This window comes from Mus pahari, chromosome 9 (assembly GCF_900095145.1).
Source record: "Mus pahari chromosome 9, PAHARI_EIJ_v1.1, whole genome shotgun sequence".
Classification (NCBI taxonomy): domain Eukaryota; kingdom Metazoa; phylum Chordata; class Mammalia; order Rodentia; family Muridae; genus Mus; species Mus pahari.
Window position 1 is genome coordinate 55,915,508 of NC_034598.1, and position 27,036 is coordinate 55,942,543.

Consider the following 27,036-nt stretch of genomic DNA (forward strand, 5'->3'; position numbering starts at 1 on the left):
AGTGGTCATGTACACACACAGCAGGAGAGGTCATGTGTACACACAGCAGGAGAGGTCATGTATACACACAGCAGGAGAGGTCATGTGCACACACAGCAGGAGTAGTCATGTATACACATAGCAGGAGAGGTCATGTGCAAACACACAGCAGGAGAGGTCATGTGTACACACACAGCAGGAGAGGTCATGTGTACACACAGCAGGAGAGGTCATGTATACACACAGCAGGAGAGGTCATGTGTACACACGGCAGGAGAGGTCATGTTTGCACACAGCAGGGGTGGTCATGTGTACACACAGCAGGAGAGGTCATGTGCAAACACACAGCAGGAGAGGTCATGTGTACACACAGCAGGAGAGGTCATGTGTACACACAGCAGGAATGGTCATGTGTGCACACAGCAGGAGTGGTGGTCATGTGTACACACAGCAGGAGTGGTCATGTGTGCACACAGCAGGAGTGGTGGTCATGGTCTCTAGGCAGAGACAGAAAGAACCTCCTTCTCATGATCATCCTCAGTCCTGCTCCTCCTCCTCCTCTTCCTCCTCCTCCTTTTCCTCCTCAGTCCTGCTCCTCCTCCTCCTCAGTCCTGCTCCTCCTCCCCCTTTTCCTCCTTTTCCTCCTCAGCCCTGCTCTTACTCTTTCTCTGGGGTTGAGAAGGAGATGTGTTTGCAGCCGCTGCGTGGGTGGCACAGAGCTCATGGCTGTTCCCCAGTGCTGTCGTGTCCTGGACATTTGCCCTTTGGAACTTACTGAAAAGCTACCGTTTTCAGTGTTGGGGAAAGCTGTTGGCAGAAAGGGGCAGTTGACTGCACCATCACCCAAGGGGAGTGTCAGGGAAGCGGCTGGCTGCTCAGGACTGCTGCCCACAGCACACTGAGCACAGCGGCATTGTGGAAGCTGGGCGTCCCAGCAGAAGGTACTCTTTCTGCACCGGCTGAGCTCTTGGAACTTGAGTTTGCTGGAGAGACTTGTGTAGGAGAAGCTGTTTCCTCTACTGGAATCAGGTGTTGGAGAGGCTCTGACTACGGGGGCGGGGGTGGGGAGCTTGGCCCAGGAACGGCAGCCATGTTACAAGAGCTGAAAAAGAGAAGCTGGGGAAACTCCTGGGACAGAGGAAGCTCACAGTCCTCCAGTAAAGGAGCCATCTTCCCCTTTTGCCTTCTACTGGCTAATGTGGCATGGTGACCAGGAAAGATGTTCGGAGAGCTCACTGGAGTCAACAAGAAATGTGGATTTAGAAACGAGAGGCTCTGAATGGGACGTCAGCAGGAAGTCTGCATCATCTTCATCTTTCTAGGGATTCCCCATCAAAAGTTCCAAAACAACTAAGGGCACCAGGGAACTAGCTGCCCTGCCACTCGGGTTCTCTGGAGGCGGTTCACCTCCTGCTCTGAATACGAGTACAGGGTCAAGTGAGCAAATTCGTGTTTGTGGTTTTTGTTAGGAGGAAGGGGGTGAGAGAGGAGAAGCAGACCAGACTAGCTAGGAATGTTCTGAGGAAAGCGGTAGGGAGACATGGCAAGGTACGGGACCTGGACGTGTCTAAATGTTCCCCCACCCCCAAACCTTCATTTCTGTTATCTGGGGCATGCACAGCAATGTACATGCATGTGTATGCATAAGCTTCTCTTTAAAATATCGTGTGTGTGTGTATGTGTGTGTGTGTCTGTGTGTCTGTGTGTGTCTGTGTGTGAACATATATGAATGAGAGCCCATGCCATTTCTTGCATGTGGGGGTCATCTTCCATCTTCAAGAAAGAGGTGTCTAGTTCTTGGTTGCTATGCATGCCAGGCTAGGTGGCCCACAAGTTTCTGGATTCTCCCGTCTCTGTCTCCTTTTTCTCAGGAGCACTAACATTACACACTTGCACCATGGCATCTGGCTTTCACACGGGTCCTGGGAATCTGACCTCAAGTCCTCACACGTGTATAGCACTGTACCTACTGAGATTTCCCCCCACGGCCGCCTGTAACCTTCTGTTGCTTGACTAACATACAGATATTACAGTTCCTCACAAAAATGCCTACTTAATCGCTCCAGTTTCATTTCTAAACTTGTAAACTCTTTCCTTCTTTCAACAACACACTGCTTCCTTACAGATTCCCAGTACAAGAGCCTCATTCACAGCCTGCCTACAAACCACACGTGTGATCTACCCCACAGGTCATGGATCTTTCACATCCACAGAGTTTACCCAGCTAGTTTATCTCTCTTATGTTCCTCCTGACTTTCAGTCAGTAAATTGACTGACAGAAGCAAGAATGTTCTCATCTCTAGTTATCTGAATACCTAAGATTTTATAAATTTATTCCACATCAGATAAACCAGAGAGAGAATTGGTAAAACATTTCCTCTCAGAAAATACTTTTGATCATTTATGTTGTGCTGTCACTGATACATTGCTACGTGCTATGGAACAAATAAAATAGTGTTACAAAATATTTTTTTCCCTCAAGTAGCTATGGTTTGGTTGGCACAATGAGAGAAAATGACAGACAGTTATAAGCAGCACCATGCTCCTGGGTGAAATGCTTTCTTATGTGGTTAGAGGATATGGCTGTGTCAAGTCGGTAAGGGTCCATGGGACTTAGGGCACAGTTTACTGGGTGGGAGTAAGAAGGAGGATGAAGAGTGGGGAAGGGAGGGGGCAAGAAAGAGATAAAGGTGCAAGCTTGGCTTTTTCCTGTTGTAGGATCCTGATGGTTTATCTTGTGAAAAGAGAAATTAGTGATAAGATCAAAGGTATATCTTTCAAGACAATGGGAGACTGGTCCAATAGGAATGGAGAGATGGGTTGTATTGAGAACAATGGGAGATGCAGCTGGAGCATTGTAGGACATTAGTGAAGAAAGGGCTTTTAACCCACTCTCATCTTCTAAGCCTCAGCAACCTTCCTCCATCAGATTCTTTGTTCCTTCCAGAGTAAGCATGGTCTTTGCATCTGTGATTCTTAGCATGTTCCTTCCTTCGCTGCAGTTTCTACTTAGTTCTGGATTATTTATGCTTGAGTACATGCGTGCATGCATGTGTGTGTATGCATGTGTGTGTAGATATGTGTGCATGTGTGTGTATATTTGTGTATATGTGTGAATATGTGTGCATGTGCATGTGTATATGTGTGCATATGTGTATGTGTGTATATGTGTGTATTTGTGTATGTGTGCATGTGTATATGTGTGTACATGTGTGCATGTGTATGTGTGTATATGTGTGCATGTGTGTATGTACATGTGCATGTGTATGTGCGTGTACATATGTATATGTGTATATGTGTGCATGTGTGTCTATGTGTGCAAATGTGTGCATATGTGTGTATGTACGAGTATGTGTGTATGCTGCATATGTGTGTATATGTGTATATGTGTATGTGTATATGTGTGCATGTGTATATGTGTATGCATGTATGTGCACGTGTGTACATGTGTGTATGTGTGTGTATATGTGTGCATGTGTGTATGTGTGTATTTGTGCATGTGTGTACCTTCTACTAAGTGAATTTCACAGTATAAAGAACATGCCCTAGTGATATTTTTCTCTTACCTCCAGGCATGTAATAATCAACTATTTATGATCACATGCATGTCTCATTACGGGTGTGCAGGTTTTGAAGAAGATTTGAGGAAAGGACTAGCATGAGGAATGTGGGAACTCAGTCATAAGAATATACAAAATGGATTTCTGGGAGTAAAATAAAGGTTATAGGCTTGCAATAGAGTCACTGGAAAGTCATGTCAGGGCTAGCTGATAAACTGTACCATTATCTATGTGAGGTCATCTGTCTGTGACTCTGAAGACCCATGCCACATATCCACTACTTTGTGCATAGTAACTAACCCTCCACAGAACAGCTCAGTTTGTAGACTAGGCTCATTAGTAAAAACAACACTACTATTAAATGATAGCTAATGTTTACATAACAGTTATCATATGCTTGGCATGGTCCTAAGTGCTTCATATAAAAATCATGTCTCTACAGCTGCACATTTCTGAGAATCACAGTTAGCATTCGAGTGTATGTTAAACCGTAATGCTCAATTTAAAAGGAGTTCTATCAAACGATGCTTCCTATTTTATTCTAGCCAATCAGGCATGGCTGTTTCAGTCAACATCACTAGAACTAGCAGAACACACGTGCATCTCAGTTCTCTGTGGTCTGCTTGATTCCGTATGTACGGACCTAAGTAGAAAACTGGAGATCATCTCTGTTCAGGGAAAGGCTAGCTCAGTTGTGGCTGATTGCTAGAATGACTCAGCTCAAAAGACACTTGGAGCCATCCCAATAAGACATAATGAATGTGCAGGAGCCAGGAAGCCATAAGCCCCTAGGAGCAGAGCAGGATTTATGGGTAGGACCATAGCAATTGAAGCACGTGATTTCCACCTATTGACTTCTCGTCTCATTTTTTTTTTTTTTATCTCAAGTAGCTCTATGACATGTTTATCACTTCTTTCAAAAATTCTTGATGTATTTCTGAGAAGACTGACATCAATGGACATAAGCAACTCTAAACGTCTTCTCTGTATTCCCATCTTCATCAAGTCACTACACAGGGACTGACCAAAAGCAGCTCACAAGCCATGCTGAATGCCAGCCCAGGTATGTGGGCTCAGATTGGTTCTCCGCAAACGGGGACAAGCAAAGCCAAAACAGGATAAAAACTAAGCGCATGAACACACCTAGTGTCTGCTGGTTATTAAAATAATGCTAAATGCAGGTGGCTTGACCAAGTTTAGGAACATCCACTATCACAACAGTCTACAGAGGACCGTGAAATGTGACCTTGCAGAGCTTGTCCAGGTGGGTCTGTCTGTTAACAGCAGATGCTGCTATGACTGAGTTACTGCTTCAAGCCATTGAAGTTGATCTCACACATGCGCCATAGTTCAGGCGAGCACCCCCTCCCCCACTTGGCAGAGCTGTGCACACACTCTATATTTCACATGACCCCTCCCCCCATGCTATTTTATTCTAGGCCACCAGAAAATTGGAGTTGTTTTTTAGCTCTTTGAGAACATAAGCTCTTTCATTAAGAGAACTCCAGTCCCATGCCACACACAGCTTACCTCCACAGCTCCCTGCACATTCTTCCATTCAGCGCCACAGGAAACTTTCAACATAAACCTTTGCCCTCGGACACAACGGACACAACGATGTGCCTGTGTGGCAGGGAGGATGGGGTGAGTGGGAAGATGGAGTCCCCCGTTGTTCTCTATGAGATCTTGACTTCTGCAGCGACAATAGAATTCTGGGGGCAATGTGAACTTAACTTCAAGATGACTTCTTCACGGGACTCTGTTGGAAATGGTTCTAATTCCAGAAAAGTGCTAATTGTTCCTGAAGTGCATTCAACTTTGAAGTTTTAGTAACTGCCTCGACCACTGCTGTAATCTAAGTCCCCCCACCCCCACCCCATAAAGCTCTGCGGTGTAGTAAGACTACTCTGAGATGAAGTAGTGGTGGCTTTACATAAACTTTTGTTTAACTGAACAGGCCATACGGTTTTTGAAGAGGCTATAGATTTGACTTCCTGAATCCCTCCGCCCCTTCTTGTCACACTGTGTCCTGCAGGAGAGGTGTTTGTAGTAGGACTCATTTATATCTTCGCTTCATTGGAAAGCTTAGGATTAAGACCACAGATGGGCTGGGAGAGAAAAGACTTTCTTGGGCTATTGGGAAGGATAGGGAAGAAAAGCTACCACTGATAGGAAAAGCCACCACTCCAAACCATTTCGGGCAGGGAGAGCATAGCATTCAGGAGGTGAAGAAAAACTGCTTCCCAAAACTATAGCAAGATATCATTGAAGGTGTGGTGACAGAGACGTTAGTATAGTTTTCTTTTTAGAAGTTATGTATATATACATACAAAACAAGGCTTGAGACAATAGTACACCCGTGTCAAATGTGTCAAATGCAGGAATTATAGAGACATGCTGTTAAATGTAAAGTGGGGTTTGTAAAACTGTAACTTCAACTTGATATGACAAGCTCTAAGCAGCAGGTGAATCTAGAGTTCTCAAAATGAAGGCATACAGTTTGTGATTTAATCCATTATCAGTACTAAAACCGCATGCTTTCTCATAGGAAGCCCCCAGTGGAGTCCGGAGTATTGAATGTGTGTTGTTGATGTGAATGAAGCCATGACTGTGTTCACATCAACAACACTATATATAGCCTCAGACCCATGGGAAAGTGACAGAGCCTCCCCTGGTGTAGCTTAGGGAAATAGCTAATTCTTTCTTCCTGGTCCAAGTGTGGACGATGATAGCGTGTACAGAAACTGTCCACCACAGAACCCACCTAGACGGTTCTAAAGACCATTTGTTCCCCTTGATACTGCTTCTACCTAGATTAGCTAACCCAGTTTCCTTGATCCCGCTGTACACCACAACTCTTGGCTCCTTGCGTATCTGTGTATAATGACACCACTCCCTTATTTATGTTTGAGTGATGACCCTGCTTCTTGCTCGGCTGTATGCAGGAGCCCTGCCTCTCTGTTCATTCAACTCTGTATAGTAAAGATATTGAGCTTCCGGGGTGCTGAGGTTTCTCGACCTAAGAGCCCAGACCTCCCGATTACAGCTCTCCCTCTCCCTCCCCCTCTCTCTCCCTCTCCCCTCCCCCTCTCTCTCCCTCCCCCTCTCTCCCCCTCCCTCCCCCTCTCTCTCCCTCTCCCTCTCCCTCTCCCTCTCCCTCTCCCTCTCCCCTCCCCCTCCTCTTGCTGCTACAGTCAGGTCAGCAGGGCTGTACAATGACTTGGTGTTTCATGGTATAGTGTTTGACCCAATGACCCAGCTCATCCAAAATATTTTGTCTCTTATGAGAGATTAAAATAAAAAACTATTTTAGTGTGGATTCTAAATTTCTTGAGTAATGTTCTTAAGTAAATAACAATGCAATCTCGGTCATTTCTAAGTCTGTCTTCCTAACAAGTCCTTCAACTTGAGAGTAGGCTATGACCTCGGAGCTTTGTAATTCCCATGCCTGTAGGTGAAGGGCTTTGTTGTTTTGCATATTTAATTGGATAACTTCGGAGGATGGACATGTAGGTTTCTTGGTTGCAAATTCTTTGCTGCAAACTTTCTCAGCTCTTCTCTCTGACCATTTTTCCCAAAGTGATTCTTTGAAAGGTAGGTCACACAGAACTTACCTTTAGTAGATGCTTACTGTATACACTGCTCCACTGACACCAGCAAAGGTGAACTCCCACCACAGAGGGGAAGGTGACAGTGCCAGCGCTTGGCACGTCCTTTCAGGAAAGCATTGAACGGAGCAGAAAGTCACAAACAAGGACCAGACATTTAGCGCTGTATTAAAAGAAATGTAAGAACCAGCTTTTATTTTTAAAAATTATTGCACTGCACATTGAGATCAGCATGCTAAACAACAAAAACAAACAAACAACAAACAAATCACAAGAGGTCTACAACAAACCACACAGGAATAAAATTCTAGCCTGCCCCCGGGCGCTTGGTGATTCTAGCAGTACGGGTAGGAGTGCTGCAGACAGTGGACAGACCCTGCAGGACCACCAAGGAAGATGTGTCAGAAGGCAAGGGTTTGCCAGCATCTCTGACGTGTGCAGTAGAGGGTGTAAAGCCAGCCTTTACGTCATGTTAGATGTCCACTGCATCTCCCCTCTTCCAACCAGCAACAGTCTCTCCTGTAAAGGGCAAAATTATCTCCAGTTGAAAAGAACTGATCTAGACAATCAACAAAATAATAGCCATCATGCAACATTTGTCTTTCTGGGTCTGGTTACTTCCCTTAATAGATCTTTCCTAGTTCCACGCATTTACCTGCAAGTTCCCGATTTCACTTTTCTTTACAGCTGACAAGTGTCCCGCTGTGTATATGCACCACGCTGTCATTAGCCAGCCATCTGTTAGTTGGAGACCGGTTAGGTTGTTTCTGTTTCCTGGCTACGTAGGACCAGACATGGCTAAGCAAGCATCTGTGGAGAAGGGTGTCTCGTCTTTTGGGCACATGCTAGGGAAAGCCACGGCTGGGTCAAACGGTGGTCTGGGACGCACTTTTAGTGTCTCGAGACTGCCCCACACTGATTTCTGTACTGGCCGCACTAGTCTGCAGTTATGCCAACCTTGGTGAAAGTTTCACCTTCCCTACACTCCATCCCGCCCCCGCCCCCGCCCCCGCCCCGCCCCCCAACCCCCATTTGATGTCAGTTGTTTTGCTGATCTTTGCTATTCCGACTAGGGTAAGATGAAATCTCAAAGTTGTTTTGATTTACATTTCTCTAATTTCTAGGGATGATGGGCCTATTTAAAAACCTTTCTTAGCCGTTCCCCCCCCCCCTTTCTTTTCAGAAGTCTCTGTTCAAGTCCAACGTCCAATTTTCAAATGGGTCATTTATTTTATGTTTTTAAAATTTTTCTACCCTATGTGTTTTTAATTCTTTATATATTCTGGATAGCAATCATCTGTCAGGTGTATGGTCAGGAAAGACCCTCTCGCATCCTGGGGGCTTCCTATTCACCCAGCTGATTGTTTCTGTAGCTATGTAGAAGCCTTTTGGTATTCTTGAGCAGCTAGAGTCCTACTCAGAATGTCCTGTCCTACACCTATACCCTGTAGACACTGTTTATGCTTTCTTCTAGCAACGTCAGGGTCTCAGGTGGCACATTCAGGTCTTTGATCCCTTTGGAGCTAGTTTTTGTGCAAGGTGATAGACAATGAGTTTAATTTTTTAAATTTTTTTAAAAAAGATTTATTTATTTATTTTTAAGCATATGAGTACACTGTAGCTGTACAGATGGTTGTGAGTCTTCATGTCGTTGTTGGGAATTGAATTTTAGGACCTCTGTTCTGCTCTGGTCAACCCTGCTTGCTCAGGCCTAAAGATTTATTTATTATTATACATAAGTACACTGTAGCTATGTTCAGAGGCACCAGAAGCGGATGTCAGATCTCATTAGAGATGGTTGTGAGCCACCATGTGGTTGCTGGGATTTGAACTTAGGACCTTTGGAAGAGCAGTCAGTGCTCTTACCCGCTGAACCATCTCGCCAGCCCCAATTTCTTTTATTCTTGTGCATGTGGAATCCAATTTTCCCAGTATCTGCTTTTGAAGATGCGTTCTCTTCTCCAGATTCTGAGTCTGTTCTCTTGGCAAATGTTGAATGGTTGAAGTTATGTGTTCCCATGCCTGGGTCTTCGGTTGTGTTCCACTGGTCTACACGTCTGCTTCTGTGCAGGTACCAGATTGTGTTTTATGACTGTGAGTCTGTGATATCGAGTAGGATCTGGAAGGGCAATCCCACCATCGTTGCTATTTCGTTCAGGATTCCTTCGGCTATCTGGAGCCTTTGCGGCTGCCTATGAAGCGGATATTGCAATAGTTTCTTTTCTGTTTCTGCCTATGAAGTGGATTCTGCAATAGTTTCTTTTCTGTTAAGGAGAAGATGGATATCTGACTGGGGTTGCACTGAACCTGTAAATGGTTTTTGATAAAACAGCCAGTTTCACAATATTGATTTGATCATTCAACGATCGTGGGTTGTCTTTCCGTTTTCTAGTGTCTTTCTCTCTCTCCTCCTCTTCAGAGGCTTAAAGTTTTAACTATAGAGGTCCTGATTTCCTCGGTTAGATTTATCCCTAGGAATTTTTTCCCCCTTTGCAGCTGTCCTGTGGTGTCTGTGAGTTACTTCCCCGTGTGTTTGTTAGTGGTGTAGAAGGGCTACTGATTTGTGCAGGTTGATTCTATAGCCTTCCGATAGGCAGAGATTTGTCTATTGTTTCTAGGCACTTCCTAGTAGAATGTTTGGGATATTGAATGTGTAGCATTCCATTACCTGCAATAGGGACAGTTTGACTTCTTTTACTACTTGAATCCCTTTAATCCCTTCCTCTCGCTTTCTTGCTCCAGCTAGTGTTTAGAACACAGTATTTAAAAGCATCAGGGACAGTGTTCATCCCTGTCTTGTTCCCGACTTTAGTGGGACCAATACAAGCCTGTCTCCATTTAGCAGGGCATTAGCTATGTATATAGCTTTTATCGTGTTAAGGTACATTCCCTCTAGCCTTACAGTCTCTAGGACTTTTATCATCAATACATGTTAGAGTTTGTGAAAGGCTTTTTTTTTTCCTTTTCATCTATGGAGATGATCATGGCCATTTATGTAAGTTGAACCACATACTGGCTGGTTCTATGTCAACTTAAGACAAACTAGAGTTCTCTGGAAGGAGGGAACCTCAATTGAGAAGATGCCTCCATAAAATCCAGCTGTAAGGCATTTTCTTAATTAGTGATTGGTGGTGGGGGGCCCCACCCAGCCCATTGTGGGTGGGGCCATTCCTGGGCTGGTGATCCTAGGTCCTCTAAGAAAACAGGTTGAGTAAGCCATGGGAATAAGCCAGTAAGCAGCACCCTCCATGGCCTCTGCATCAGCTCCTGCCTCCTGGTTCCTGCCCTGCTTGAGTTCCTGTCCTGACTTCCTTCAGTGATGGACTACAGTGTGGCAGTGTAAGCCAGACAAACCCCTTCCTTTCCAACCTGCTTTTTGGTTATGGTGTTTGATCCCAGCTATAGAAACCCTGAGACCACCTCTGCACTTCAGGGATGAAGCAAGCTTTGTCATTGTGGAAATTCTTTTTGATGTTATGTATTCTGTTTGCAATTGTTTTATTGAGCATTTTTGAGTTTATGTTCTTCAGGGATCTTGGCCTTGTAGCTTGCATGCTTTCTTCCGCTTCCTCTTCCTTCTTCCTCCTTCCTCTCTTCTTCCTCCTCCCCCTTGCCTCCTTTTCCTCCTCCTCCCCTTCCTCCCCCTCCTCCCTGCTCCTCCTCTTCTGTATCTTCACCTAGTTTTGGGATTAAAGAAGTGTCAGCTTTGTGGAAATAGTTTCAGAGTGTTCTTTCTGTTTCTAACTGTTCGAATAGTTCAAGGTGGATTGTGGACGTTTTATGGAAGTCTGTTAGGATTCTGCTGTGAAACCATCTAGTCTTGGACATTTTTTTTCAACATGGGTTTTTTTTATTACTATGTCAACCTCCTCATCTATCTTGGGCTTTTTAGTCTCTTGGTTCAATGTCAGCAGTTTGTCTGGATTTAGAATTCAGCCATGTTCTTCCTTTTGGTTAATAGGGCTGTCAATCTGGTTAATCTTCTCAAAGAGCCAGATATTAGATTCATTGATTCTCTGCATTGTCTTGTGTTTCTATTTAATTGATTTCTGCCTTGATTTTTATTGTTTCTTTTGCCATTGACTGGGTCTGAATTTAGTTTGTTCCTACTTTTTCCAAATTTTTGAACTGCATCATTAAGTCATTTACTTGTGCTAGGTTGTTTGTTTTGTTTTGTTTTTCTTTTTTTTTCCTTGACCCAGTCTGGATTGTTTGAATACTTATTGTAGGCTTTGATGCCAGATAAGAGAAAAAGATACGCAACTGTCACATACAAAGAGAGCAATCTAAACTGTCACAAAATAGAAACTTTTTAAGACATGTCAGAAATCACCCACTTAGTACCTTTTGTCTAAAAATCAGTGACAATTCCTTTCTGGAGCAGCCACATAATGAGTGGTCTTGACAGCCACTCTGGCAGTCCCAGCTCACTTCTGCCCAGGCGCAGACCGGTGCAGTGTGGACTAGGCATCAGAGCTGTTCTTCTCCCCACAGGGGCTGCTTTCACTGTGTCCCAGACCTTTCGCTGTGTTGTGTTTTCACTCCGATTTACTTCTGGGAAAATTTTTCTTTCTTGACTTCTTTGACTCATTCATCATTCAGTAATGAGCTGTTTCATCTCGAGATTTGTTAGTTGTTAATGTTTTATTGCATTGTGGTCAGATAGGATACAAGGAGTTATTTAATCTTTTCAAGTTTGTGTAAAGATTCGTCTTACGTCCAGGGGTGCAGTCTTTTTTTCTTTTCTTTTCTTTTCTTTTCTTTTCTTTTCTTTCTTTCTTTCTTTCTTTCTTTCTTTCTTTCTTTCTTTCTTTCTTTCTTTCTTTCTTTCTTTCTTTCTTTCTTTCTTTCTTTCTTTCTTTCTTTCTTTCTTTTAAGAAAAGCCCCTGCGTGCTGCTGAGTAGAATTCGTACTCTTTGATGTTTAGGTAGAATATTCTGTAGGTGTCTGCTAAGTTCATTTGATTTATGATGTCACTTGTTTCTATAGCTGTTTTTTAACCAGATGGTCTGTCTATTGATGTTGAGTTTGGTATATATATATATATTAGTGCACTATATATATATATTGTGTGTGTCAATATACATATATACACATATGTTTGTTTGCTGGATATAATATACATGTGTGTATATATATATATATATGTATACACTTACATACACACACAGATATATCTATATCTTTATAAAATTGAAGAGGTGATAGAGGGTAGTGAGAGCAATGGGGAGCTCGAGGAGCGTGGTCATGGGCCCCTTTGCTGAGCTTCATACAGCAACTTGCAAACCTAGAGAGCTGCAGATTCTGTACCGCACCCTGGCAGAGGTCTTACTTATGGAGGTGGTTGTAGATCCCAGAACCTGCTCTGTGTTCTGAAAAGTTCCTCTCTATTTTCTGAGTGTGGTCACCCATCAGTGGGAATGAGTTCTGAGGAGATCTGGCTTAAGTGGTATCAACAGCAATTTAACACATGCTGTGAAAGCACTCCTGGAGAGATGAGACTGGCTATCAGCTGCCTGTGAAACTGGCACAAAAGCTCTCACTAATGATTAATTTGATGTTTAATGCCTTGAATGGGAAGGAAGATAATGAATGCAGTTTTGAAAGCCTGATAAACTTGACGTTATAACCAAGAATGTGTATATGTGTGTGTATACATACATAATATACATATATACATATATTCATTCATAACAGTGTTCCTGTAATTGTGTTCTCTTGAATATTTGTGCCATTATAATATTTTTACACAATTCTAGGCCGATGAAATATTGTGTTCTGTGCAAAAGAAAAAAATGTGCTTTGTATTTAGGGGTAAATTGCTTGCTGAACTAATAGCGCTCAAAGTAGAACACAGTGACTATTGTTTTCAAAGATCTTTTGGGCACTGAATCAGTCTATTATTTGAAAACCATATTTTGAGGCTAGCATTTTTGGTATTGTGAACCACGATTTGCCAGGGTAGACAAGGGTGCATAGGGTTAGAACAAAGGCCAGTGGTGGAGGGACTGGTACCAGAGAAAGCTGGGAACACGGTGGAGATGCCGAAGGATAGGGACCACCTGGTTTGTCAGTATTAGAAAACCACTTCAGAAGAAGGGGCTTACAAAGTCAGGTGGCAAAGAGGTTGGGGTATGATCTAAGTTTCAAGCCATAAACACCAAGTGGAGATGTTGTGAAGGATTAGCTCAGAAAACGCAGCAGTCATGCTTGGGTCAGGAGGGTTAAGGTAGGAATGGTAAGACCCATCCCCTGCAGTGTCTAGAAAGGCAGGCTCAAGGGAAGGTCTTACAGAGGGATATACTGAAGATGCTAAAAATGAGGGAAGGAGAACAGAAGACCACAGAATAAGGAATGAAGATTGGTTTTTCTTCTGGGAGTAGAATCTTCTTAGGTGAGTAGCTGTCCACCCACAAGCTGAGTTTCAGGTTGTTTTAGTTTTCTGTATCATCTTATTTCCCTGCCGTATAGAAACGTTGCCATAAAGTAGCACTGGGTACCTAGCCGCTCTTCCTCTGTTGCCATTGTGCCCACTGCTTCATACAGCAGTGGGCACAATGAGTAGACAGCCACATCAAGCCAGGTAGCTGTCTGCTTCATCCACTCTGTATTTCATGACCACGGAGTAGCTGGAAGGGGGTTCCTTCCTTAAGCTGCTCCTAGCTTGAGTTAACTTACTTGCATCGTACCAGAAACAAAATACACTTCTCAAAATTCATGGATGGATTTGGTTCTCAGTGGCATCTAGTTGGAAGGTTTCTGCTGTAAGGAAAATTGGCATTATACTGCCAGGGATTTGCAGGGTTTTACTTCCATGCATGTAGTTAAGTGTACAGTGTTAATGGCAGCCGCATGACTCGTAGTCCAAATAACCATAAATTAACTCCCCCACCTTTGGAGTGCCTTCTTTGAGAGTGGTCTGAAAGACCACCCAGAATGTGGAATTTGCGTAGACTGCAAAGACTCACTCAAGTTGAGACACCACGCACCACTGACTGACCAATTATACCTGTCTCCGTCAGTGCTGGCTACCCGTTTGCTCTTCCAGGAGGTTCAAGCTATTCGATCTTAAACTGTAAAGGGCTTTTATGGCTTGAATTATGGTGACTTTATGGAAGACCTCCTCTTTCAAACAGAGTGCTTTGTACATAGTAAGCGCTCCATAAATGCTCTTAAGTATGGCTTCGTGTGCGTTTCAACCTTCCGATGAACTTCTCTGCCTGGTTTCCAGATTGGCGGGGAGGCTTCTGGAATTGTGTCTTTCATATGCGTTTTGCTTGGGGCTTCGATGGAGTATAATTTTATTGACTTCACGAGACTTGTCTTTTTATTGATAAGTCATTCTAGGAGGTTTGCTGACCAGTCCAAGTCTTTTGCAATCTGGGGTCTTACTGTTTGATTCGTGTCCTCAGAGACTTTAGCTACACAATAAAACAGCAGTTTTAATACTGTTTTAATACATTCACTAAGATATATATCTCCTCTCTATATAACTTGATATATATGTATATGTGTGTGTATATATATATATATATATATATTCACACACACACACACACACACACACACAGGGACCAGGTCCTTTTCTAACAGATTTCTACTTGCTTGCTGTTTGTTTCAGTTCTTCCCAAAAAGATAACTTTATTACAGTGGTGTGGAAAAATATTTTCCATGTGAAATTTCACATGGTTCGAGGGGATCTTCTTTATTTTCCCATTGGGCAAAACGTTACTTTGAAAGTTAGTAATATAAACAAGTTGAAATACTTAGAAAGGTAAGACACTTTGCAATTGTTAATAGGAGAGGTCTTTTTCACATCGGAGGAATGCCAGTTCTACTACAAGAGCTCAGGCTTGCTTGGAGAATTTGAAAGCATGCATTTTCTCAAGTTCTATCTGCTTTTCAGGAACTTGATATGAGCTGGAGAACCTTCTGTCTTCCGGGGCCATTGACACAGGATTTTGGAACCGGTGGTGCCGTGCTAGCCTGGGTCTTAGGAGGATGGTGGTGAAACACCCCATCTCTTCCTTTCACTCCCAGTACAACCACGAATAAAGAAAGTGCTCTATAGGCATGTAGAGGCCAGTCTTAGGGAGACATTTTATTTGAAAAGAGATCCAGAGTGCTCAACTTTTACAGAGCCAACCAGGAGTATTTCTCTAGGTTCAGCCGTAGGCACTCAGAGAGTCCTACAGCAGTGGGTCAGGAGCGCAGTTATACATCTTGAGTTGGCACAGGTTGAGTATACAACACGGCACTGGCTTTGCAGGCATCTAGAATCCAGCATTGTTAGGCTCCTGGGACCTTGTGTGGTTACAGAACGTCTATGAGTCTGCACAGTTGTGAAGCAAGGTTGAGTTCTCTCCGTGGGACACCTGAGCAGGCTTGGTGATGCTGTGAGAATAAAGCTCAAGTTGTATTGGAGATCCCAGGATGCTGGAGATACCAAGGGTATATAGAATTTGCCAAGGAAAGGTTCAGGCTCACCAGACAGGCCATGTATGTTGCAAATGGCAGAGTTGAAGGGACAAGGCTGTCCAAACCTCCTGGGGCTCAAACGATAGCACCAAAAGCCCTAGGTGCTGAGCCCAGGGTTACAGAGTTTAGCTTTTGTCCTACTGAGCTTCATCTTCTTTTGGTCTAGTGTTTCTCACCATACCTGGCTCCTCCCATTATGAGTGGGAATGCTCCACTGGATATTAGAAGTACGTAGCTTTAAATATTAGTATTTTACAGGGACTCACAGCTCTTTGCCTGTAGTTTCAGAGAAGTCAATGGACTTTGGGGGCCCTAAACAATGTTTGGACTGTTAAAGCCAGAAAAGTTGGACTGGATACATTTTGCATTATGAGATAGCCTTCAGGGATTGGGGCAGAATGTTCTGGTTTAAATATAAAATGTCCTTCATGGGCTCCTGTGTTTGAGCTCTCGGTCTCCAGTTGATAGTTTGGTTTGAGGACCTTGTGTGACTTTGAGAGGCAGGGCCTTGGCGACTATTATAAGCTGGGAGGGATAGGCTAATACTAATTATCAGCTCAGATTATCTTCCTGACCTGCTAAGATGTGAAGAGTCAACATTGTAAGCTCCCACTGATATAAACAACGTGACCTGAGCCTCCATTGTGGACTTAGCTCCCAAAGAGTGAGCTGAAATAACTTTTTCCTCCCTTGGGCTGCCTCTATCAAGTGCTTGTTAGAAATGAGGCTATGCCAGTGCCTGGCAAACACAGAAGTGGATGCTCACTGTCAGCTATTGGATGGAACACAGGGCCCCCAATGGAGGAGCTAGAGAAAGTACCCAAGGAGCTGAAGGGGTCTGCAACCCTNTAGGTGGAACAACAATNTGAACTAACCAGTATCCCCAGAGCTGTGTCTCTAGTTGCATATGTTGCAGAGGATGGCCTAGGCAGCCATCAATGGGAGGAGAGGCCCTCGGTCTTGTGAAGATCATATGCCCCAGTACAGGGGAATGCGAGGGCCAGGAAGCAGGAGTGGGTGGGTTGGGGAGCAGGGCGGGGGGAGGGTATAGGGGACTTTGGGGATATCATTTGAAATGTAAATGAATAAAATATCTAATAAAAAAAGAGAGAAATGAGAAAACCCAACCACACGGAGTCATTCTTACTTTCTATTTGCTTTAAAGCTCCATTTTTTCCCCCAGTTATTTTCATTGCTGATCTTTTGCATGTTTGTTTTTCCTGTACCATTTCACAATGTACACAGGTAAGATCTTAACTAAACTATCAATAGTGTATATGTGTGTGTGTATATATATATGTGTGTGTGCATATATATATATATATATATATATATATATATATATATATGAATATGATGCTGTTCTTATTTAGCTGAAACATTGCTGATTGAGCTTGTTGTCATAGGTCAATTCTTTGCTGCATTATTACTTAAAAACTTTTACTTGGCTTTTAATAAATACCAGGGCCCGGTCTAGGCTCTTTTAGGGTCTTTTTAATCTACACAAAAGCTCTTAAAAGTAAGTTTCTTACCCCCATTCTACAGGTAGCAAAGCAACCCTGGAGAGGTAATGCAGGTGCCTAATCCTTGGGGTCGCAAGACCCTGTGGTAGCTCCAAGCCAGCGTCTTCCTGCAGAGACCTTGATGGCAGGAAAGTATGGTCTGTGAAGAGCCTCCCCTCTGACAGCCTCTCCAAGAACAATCACCAACAGGTTTTACCTCCTAGGACTCAGCTGGGCCAAGGGCTTAGCAGTTTTCGATGCCCTTGCACAGAAGTCATTGCTTGAGTGGGCTTGTCTTGGCACCTTCTGGAAACTGCAGTGTGGCTACTGAGGGAAGGAGAGACCAGTCATGAGTGGCGGCGGCTGCTATTGTTGAACTTAGGTCTCAGTGCAAAAAGATGTGCATATGTGTGAAAAATGTCACAGGGGAGCTTCCTAGTATGCAGTTAATGTGTAATTAATACGTACTTAATGAAACCACCGGGAGACAAGATAAGAAAACCTCATAGACACAAATGTATTATAGAATTACAACCCTGACGGGTGTCACACACAGGAGGGTGTGTCCGTGTTACAGAGCAAAGATTTAGCCTAGTGTGGTCATTTTTTTCCTTCAGAAAAGTTTGAAGCTAATAGGCGCAGGCCGTTTCTGAGGTTAAGTGGCAGTGGGATGGGGAGCATCCCAGTTAGAGGAAGCGGGCTGAGCTCGTGCTCCCGGAAAAGACACACCCCTCATTTACTCTTCTGGGGGTAGGAAGAAATTCTGAGACTAGTGTGACCCTCAAAGATTATAATTTCTGAAAATTTTCTTCCCCTTCCCCACCTCTTCTCTTCCCCACCCCGGCTGGCTATTCTGCATTGTCAGGGTTTTGAGTAGCTCAGGGTGGCCTAGAACTTACTATATACTGAGGAAGGCTCTCACTTCCTGACCCTCCTGCTTCAACCTCCCAAGTTCCGTGCCACCACACCCGGCTTGCATACTCTTAGGAATCTACCCAGGCCTTGCTGCACGCCAGGCAGGGATGCTCTCAACAAAGCTACACGCTCAGCCTCAAGTCTTTTTACTTTGACATGTTCGGTGTAAATAGTAAATGGCGGTTCCTTTTACTTTCTCCAGGAGCATACAACTCTAACCAGTGACTAAATCTTCCCTCTCCCCAAAACCTTCAATTGCACTAGAAAAAGAATGTGTATGTTTCAGACTTAAATCATTTAAAAAAGTAAATGATAATCGGATTTTCTAGTGTCAACCCATTCTGGTTAAAAATGCACAAGATCCTTGTGTTCACCTCGATACATTAGTAAGTTTTAGTGCAAGCCTGGCTGAGATTTAGCTATGGATGTAGTGTGTCCACCCAGAGTTCACGAGCTGGAACATTGGTCCCCAGTGTGACGGTGTTCAGGTGCTGGGTCTTTAAGAGGTGGGGCCTGGAGCAAGATAATTAGGTCACATGGTCACAACGAGCCACAAGAGAGGTGCTAAACAGTACAAGAATATTATCTCACCCATGCCGCTCTGCACCTATTTAAAACTTTGCAAAAATAAAAAGGGATTAAGGTATGTCGGAAAGCAGTTATAGCCGGCACCAGACGACGCCCCTTGGTGCTTACCAACGGAGCCGACTGAATAATTCTGCCCTCCGATGCAGGAGCCTGTAGTACCGGGGTAGAGTGGGTATGCTTCAGGATACCCTGAGCTTATCCATTTCGTGGCGTTCTTCATGTTTTCTTGTATTGCGGCATCTCATAGAGCTACCACGAGAACGAAGCCTGCCAGGATAGGCTCGCAATGAATCAGGTGCTCATGACCTTCAACCGCCCTCGTCTGTATTACTACCTGTTCCCGCCGGCGTCTTACTTCCTCAAAGAGTATCCGTGAGCAGAGCTTATCCTAACAGAAGCTGCGATGCACTATGACACAGCAGATTTTGGCATCGCTGGTTATGTGAATGAGTGCAATCTCACAGAAGTTTCAACGAACTTAGGTCCTAGGGCTGAGTTTCCCTAACTGCACATCTGACCGTATTAATTTTAAGTTCATGCTTTCATTCTTCACAATGTATTTTTTTTTAAAAAAATATTTAATACTATGTCTGAGGATTCTGAAGATGTTTTCTGCTTTTTAATCGATGTCCAGGGCAACAAATTGCTTGTGAACATATTTTACGTCCATCTTGTGGGTATATTGCACATGGACTGGGTGTCTCAGGACAGTATAAGGGTCTCTGAAAGAGCTTTTTGACATCATTTCTCCGATCTCAAAACATACGTTTTATTAAGACCATTGTCACCGTGGTTTCCCTTGATTGTCATCTAAGCACACACACCAGGCGTGTTTAGATGCTGTGGCTACCAAGGTTACTGAGGCATGGCCGAGGACCAGCGGGGAGGTTGGTAAGGAAGCCAACAGAGTGACATAGCAGAGGCTTTGAGCTGTCAGGGTGGTGTTGTCAGTCATAAAGCCAGGCTTCCCAGAATCATAGATCGAATAGCATAAAATGAATTTGCATTGGGAGTGGGAGGGGGCATAGAAGAGAAGGACAGACATGAGGACTGGATTTGGGGAGGATGTTGGGTCTGCATGCATTCTTAGAGGTAGTTGCTGCAAATGTGATTGGTTGGACCAGAGGCAGAGCTAAATGGTTGAGTGTTTGCCTAGCAAGTGTGAGCCCCTAGGTTCAATTCTAAGCACCGCACGGAGAAAACCCCCAACAAAGTGAAATCTGTGGTTACATACATACATGTGCACACACACACACACACACACACACACATATATATGCACACACATATATAAATATATGTATATATGTATATATATGTAAATGAAAATGTTGATTTTGTTCAAAAATAAGGTGAACTTTGGGGAGACTCGAGAACACAGACTTTTGTGACCACAGAAGCCTCTTATTTTCTCACTTGTACTTTGATGCGTTTGCTCAGAGCTAATTTAGGCGAGGAGAGCTACCATGTCCAGTGCGCTCTGGCATAATTTCAAAGGACTCTTTTCCCAGTGAGTTAACTGCATTTCCACAGAGGGGAAAATCTTCTCTGTCAACGTAAGGTCCTTAACAGGACTCCCGCTGCTCGGTCCTTATATCTTGCTGTGGCAGCTGTGAACATATACACCGTTGCCTGTGAATGTGTGATATAAATCCGACTGAGCACGCCCACTAATTGGGCTGAGCCCTCGATATAGACAATGCTGTCTTATAGTGGCCCGTGTGGAGAGGCCCAGCCACGGGGTTAATTCTGCTTGAAAGCACCTCTGCCACATCTCGGGGATAATTGCCCGACAGCAGTTTCCCACAGCCAGACCAAGGGCTTCAAAGGCTTCTGAGCCTACAGCCAGTATTAACCTATATCTGAAACATAATGTTCCCACAAGGACTCTCTTCTCTCCCTCCTTATTAAGTGTACGGGGTTACTAAGTTCATGTGCTGTGTGCTAAGAACCTGCTGGAAAATTACTTGGTGTTAAGTAATTGAAAATCTTTGATAATAACTATGGACTGGATTAGTTTACTGCTCCATAATATAATTGAAGTAAGTTTATCTGTAAAGAAAGATTGGAAATTTTGGAACATAAAATCCCTTCCATGAAAAACAAACTTGGAAAGTTATTTTTTTTTCTTACTATGGGACCTGAACTATATGCATTCAATTGAAATGGTTGAAATAAATATGTAAGTTTACATTTAAGGAGGTGATTTCCTCTTTTGACCATTATGTAGAAATCTATAGTTCCTGCACTTCCCATCCCAGATCTTTCATAATTTTTTACATTAATTTTTCTTTTTCTTTTTGCTTTGCAGGTCAGAAACCAAATTTGACTCTGGTTCAGGTATGTTTACCCCAATAATGCTATTCTGAGTACATATATTTTTTTACGTTATGCTTTGAAAAATAATTTAGTACATCAAGAACCTTTTTGATTTAAAACAGACTGGGCAATCTCTTTTCAAACGTGAGCCCCACCTCAGGACAGGACACAGGACACAGGATGCTTCAGACCATAATTTGAGATGTTCATTTTAGGAACTTTAATAATTTTGAAACAAGTATTAATTGCCCTCTAACTGCAGAGAGTTCCTTTTTAAAAGCAGGGATGTCTGTTGCACACTCCCACTGTTCAAAACAGAATATCACTTTGTAAATAGACAAAGCATCTTACATGTTTGAATGCTCGAAGGAGTGTCTGCAAGTGGGGAAGATACATTGTAATGGAGCAAAGTATGAAGGGTTTCCTACCATAGGATTGGAAATTCATCTATGATATAGACGTTTTAATGTTTTATTGGGGGGATCATAGAAAATTAAGATCACTCAAGCTGTTGCCCTGTATCTATCAGGACTGAGTTTACCAACAGTGGTACTCTCAGCCACACTGGACTGCTCTCTGTCATTAAGCATGGGTGAGGTCCTATAGCAGTCACCGGGCTGAGTCCTTCACCTCCCGCTGAGATCCATGCAAGGCAGAATTCCCAGTGCAAAATTTGTCTCACATTGGGTGCCAAGGAATTAGGCCCTGTGATGGATTTTAATACACCGACATTAGTTTTCAACCCCAATAGATAATAATTTGCAGGGGGAAATGACATAACTTGTTGATTTAGAAGTCACACTTTTAGTCATGAGTTTCACTGTGTTTCAGCCTAAAACGCCTTAGCTTGTGGAGCGGCTGTAAATTCCTTTTGAGAGTGATGTCACAGTGCTCTCTAGCTTCTCTCTCTCACAAGCCTGATCATCCTTGGCCACTCCAGCTGTGGGAGTTTCTCTCATTGAGAGGGCCTCTTGGCCTAACAAATCCACATGATTTAAATGCTAGGATTCCAAGACCCTTCCTAGTCACAATGTTCCGGGACTTCTAAGTCCCACAGGCATGTCACTGTTGCAACAAGGTAAACAAAAGTCAGACACAAAGTATTAACAGTATGAAGACTAAAGATGAGATGACATTGGCGCTACCATGTGACCATTGACCCCTGAGAAATTGCATCAGAATGAAAATGTCTTTAATAGTTGAAATCTCTAAGCGTAGTAATAAATAAATTGAGGGGGATTAAAATCACACAAAGACTACATGCCTTAAAAAAAAAAAAACTTCCAGTCACCAAATAATAAGGTAATAACTGCTGCTTATTGATTATATAATTCCGTTCTTTAAAAATCAGACAAGAAGTTGGTTTTAAGGTCCAAGACCTTGAATGCGGCTTTTAAAAAGTAAGGAAGCCCGGTGGGTTCCTTTTAAAAGTGAAAGAGGTGAATAATGTACGAAACTGAAATATTAGGCTGCCATTGTCAAAGTCAAATAATTTATGTTAAGATTTCTAATCCAAATTAAAGTGGGCTGCTAAATTCGTGCACTGAAGGCTAGTGTTTATCACGGAAATAGTTATAACATCTGTACAGGCTCACATTTCGCTCCTTTGACCTAAGATTTTTGCCCACAACTCTTTTCTCTAGTTTCAGTTATTTGAATGTCTGTTAGACAACATTTGCATATCTTTGAAAACTACAGTTAGAGATGTCTGAAGTCTTATGGGAAGTAGGAATTAAAAGTTTATCTGTACTTTGATTTTCACATTGAGCTAAGGAGTAAATTTAGATGTTTTAAAATTAAGAAATAAGTACATTTTTTTCCCCCTTCTGAGCGCTAAGCTCTAAGCTTACCACTGACGAGGAGCCAGAGGAAGGAAACACAGTGTTCGTTCTTTGCATTTTCTATCATGCAAATTTTGGTTATGAGTGAGATAACATTGGGACAATGAAATGTATGACTCTAAGAGGTTTGGCTTCTTTATTGTCCATCAGATGCAGCTCGGTTTAATGCTGTGTACAGATTGGCAAAGCAAGATCTTTGCCTGAAGAATGGCACCGTATTAAATACAGTGATCAATGACTAGTAAAGCCCAGGATTTCAAAGGCTATCTATGTGTGTGCTGACATAGTTTGCATATATTCACACACATATATGCACTTAAGGTTTGTTAAGGAAAGTAGCCAGTTTATGAACACTTGAGGTTTGTATAGATGAGCTTCAGGCTGAGGTGGAAGGCAGGCTCTCACTACCATCACATAATTTTTTTTAAAATCAGCTGTTGAGCACACACTAAATTATCAAAGAAGAAAATAACATAAAGGCTTGCTTATTAGTTTTTTATATGTAGAAAAGAAGCCAACAGACAACCTTCTGCTATATTTTAAATGTTTGTTTGTGTATGTACATGTGTGCATGTGTGTGCATATGTGTATGTGGGGTGTAAACACGCATGTGTGTATGAAGGCTAGGGGGATAACCTTTGCCAGACTAAAGGCAGGTACTGTCACGTCTGACTTTATTTCTCTGGCATAGAGCTCGTCAAGTAGGCTAGGTTGATGTCCAGCAATTTCTTTCTTTTTTTTAAGATTTATTTATTATATTTATATGAGTACACTGTAGCTGTCTTCAGATATTCCAGAAGAGGGCATTGGATCCCATTACAGATGGCCACCAAGTGGTTGTTGGGAATTGAACTCAGGACTTTTGGAAGAAGCAGTCAGTGCTCTTAACCACTGATCCATCTCTTCAGCCCCATGTTTAGCAATTTCAAAGGGCCTACTCTCTTTGCCTCTGGATGCTGTGGTGTGATTAAAGTCATGTGTGGTACCATGCCTGGCTTTTTTTTTTTTCCTTAACACATGGGTTCTGAGGATCAAAATCAAGTCTTTGGGTTTACAAGGCAAGCACTTTACTGACTGAGCCATCTTCTTAGCTCCTTACATCTCCTTAAATTTTTAAAATTAAAAAAAAAAATTAAGAATCTATTTAATGTATGTGTATGTGTGCCTGCATGAGCTCACAAACAGCATATGTGTGCAGTGCTCATAGAGGTCAGAAGAGGACATTGGGTCTCCCAGAACTTGAGGTACAGGGGTTGAGAGCTGCTAGTTAAGTGCAGGGAACCAAACCTGGGTCCTTCCGAAGAGTAGTACGTGCTCTTAACCACTGAACCATTTCTCCAGCCCCTGAGATTAAAATTTTTATGAAGAAAATTTCAATCAGCAAGGAGGGTAGTTATCAGTGAGCACCACATCACTGTCATCTAAACTTTACTATTATTAACAATTTGCCAAAGTCCTGCCTTCTTCTCATGTTTTAAGTTTTATGTGGTAATCAAATCCTGACAGTTATGGATTGTTCTGATGCACTGAATGGGGACAATTGAGTTTTCAGGATTTTTACCTGTTGTAGAAGTTTAGGCCACACGTAGATTATGGGCTGGAGGGTTGTGGTGCTTCTCTGTTCACACCTGGAAAGTCATCTACTTAGGAAATCCTGCAGCTGGCACAGAGGCACACCGTCCATTCTGACCTAAGAGTCACAGAAGCGCCCCATGCATGTGAAGACTCTGGATGAGCCCTGAGCCCCTGGTTCTCTGTGACTTCTGTGTACTGAGCTCTACAGAGAATTTCTACATTTACAAGTGTGTTGACTCAACAACCTGAAGTTTGGCTTTGTTGGATGAGAGTAGTGAGCTGACCTTCTTTCTAAAGAAGCTGGGAAGCTTCTGTGCTAAATGTGAGCTCCTAGTGCACGTCTCTTGCCTACGAGCTCGCGGGATTGGCAACTTTATTAAGAGAGTAAAACAGACTTCCTTTTATGTTCAGCACTAGCAAGAAGCTGTGCATTTCAGCCCACCACCCAAGCAGGAAGCTAGCTGATGGTGGAGGAAGCAGAGCATTGGGTTTAATGCAGTGATCAAACATGAAAGCCGTATATCAAATCTCGAGCGAGACATGCTTTTGAAGGCGGAGAACTGTGGAGTATATTGCACGATAGACTATATAAACAGAGCCCCGGAGGTCAGGGCGTGGATGCAAACCAGTTAAATAAGGAACTCTGGCTTTGCTCTCTGTCATCTGGATGGGGAGTCACGTGCTCACACGCACAGAGCTGAGAGTGTGAACTTTGCTGGAGTGAAGCTTGGCACCTTTGGAAAATTCATTAACTCTTTCAGCCCACAAACCAAAACAATTTTTTACCTTAACAAAGGCTCCTAGAAAGCTAGAAATAAAATGTAAAACATGTGCTCTTTTGTCCGTTCTGAATATGCCCCTTAGCAGAAGTGTCAAGGAAGGGAATGGGGAAAAGCTAGGTCGAAGATCGGCTGAAAGGACTCAAGCCTTCAGTGAGGATGAAGAACATGGTGTCATTTGCATCCATGTGGAATAACTGCAAAAACACGCATGGGTTTTATTCTCTTCTAAATTCTAGGTGTAATGCAAAGTAGTAGTTTGAACTTACTAGTTAACAACACAGTGGGATATTGTGATTTTTCTAGGATTCTGATGCTTACAAGTTAATAACTTTTCTGTGAAAGACTGCCTGTAGCTGCATGCGGCTGCTCGGGACATCTCAGGCAGTGTTTGGGAGAAAAGATGAAATACCAAGCTAAAAGGTATAGTTCCATGGCCCATAAACATTCAAAGCAAAGTTTTCAAGAGAAAAACGGATAAGTTTGGGTTTTGTGCTCGTTGCTTCTGCCCTGCTTGGAGTAGCTCTCCTAAGGAAAACAGAACACAGCATCACAAAAGTATAGGATTTCATGAAAGCAAATTATGGAGGATTAAGAAACCTAATGAGCACGGGCTAGTGTGGAGAGCAGAGGTGGGAGAGCTCGCTCTTTTAAATAAAGCCCGAGTGGAGAAGGTTAGGAGGTCCTAAACAACAGGATATAAAAAGGCAGGGCAGAATATAATTATCCTGAAGGGTGGAGAAGAAAAAAATCCAAGGAATAAAAAGCATCCAATGTCGCTGTTAGGGTCTTTAGTTAAAAGGGATCTCCACACCATGGTAAGGAAATCAAAGAGCAGACTCTGTTGATGCCCGAAGGCATGAAAATGCAGAGCAGACTGTGAGACACTGAAAGCTGAGCGAGATGGAGAAGCTGAGTGAGATGGAGAAGCTGAGTGAGATGGAGAAGCTGAGCGAGACAGAGAAGCTGAGCATATCAGAACTAGAGTTTTAGATTTACAAACAAGGCAATTTGCCCTTCTCAAGAAAATATCAATAAGGAAAATATCTTCCACCCTTGCATGTCTAGGCTGACAACACATTTTAGCCTTACCATTTTGTGATTTAAACTTCTTATTTTAATGCCAACGAGGTAAAAAAGGAAAGAAAGCATGAATCTCTCTCTGAGAGTATGGCAATCCATACCTGGACACCATTCAATAGAAATAAGAAAAACAGTTCGTTCATTCAACGTGTATTTATTGGGCATGCTGTATGCCAGATGTTGGGGTAGGAGCAGGGAACACAGTAGACACAATTGCTTCTTACAGAACTTGGTTCATTAAATGAATTCCCATTGGTTTCTCTCTGTGTTAAGCAGAGAAGGGCTAACAAAGGCTAACCTTAGCTCCAGACGGTGAGCTTAAGAAGCTCTTGCTGTTTATGCACGAGCCAATACATTTTAGGTTTAGACAAACACGCTTCTCTTTACATCGCTCAATCCATAAGTGACTCCTAACCAGCTCTTATGAGGTTAGTCCCCTGTTGCCACTGCCTCAGGAAGCCGTGCTACGGTAAAAACATTGGCTGCCGAGAGATCGGCGAGGACATGACACGGATGCGTGCTGGTAAATGCTGCCCTTTGCACTCCTGCATTTGCTTGCCCTGTTCAAGGCTGGGATGAGAAGTCGGGTCTCCACTGTAACAGCCTTACAGGTTGTATAGAAGCAAGCACAGCACACAGTCGCTTGCCTTCCATAAACCAACTGGAGGCGGGAGGCAGCAGAGCACACACAGGCTGACCGCAGAGGCAGAGTGCAGAATGCATAGGCTGAGCGCAGAGGCTGAGTGCAGAGGCTGAATGCGGAGGCTGAGCGCAGAGGCTGAGTGCAGAGGCTGAATGCGGAGGCTGAG

The 27,036-nt window shown here is 43.2% G+C and overlaps 1 protein-coding gene across 1 annotated transcript in view; it reads left to right on the forward strand.

Annotated features, from left to right (window-relative positions):
- Positions 1–27,036, forward strand: part of Msrb3 (methionine sulfoxide reductase B3) — a 113,134-nt gene that overhangs the window by 48,685 nt on the left and 37,413 nt on the right. Inside the window, exon 5 of the mRNA XM_021205631.2 lies at positions 20,942–20,970. Coding sequence (XP_021061290.2) covers positions 20,942–20,970 — 29 coding nt within the window. The remainder of the gene's footprint in view (positions 1–20,941; positions 20,971–27,036) is intronic.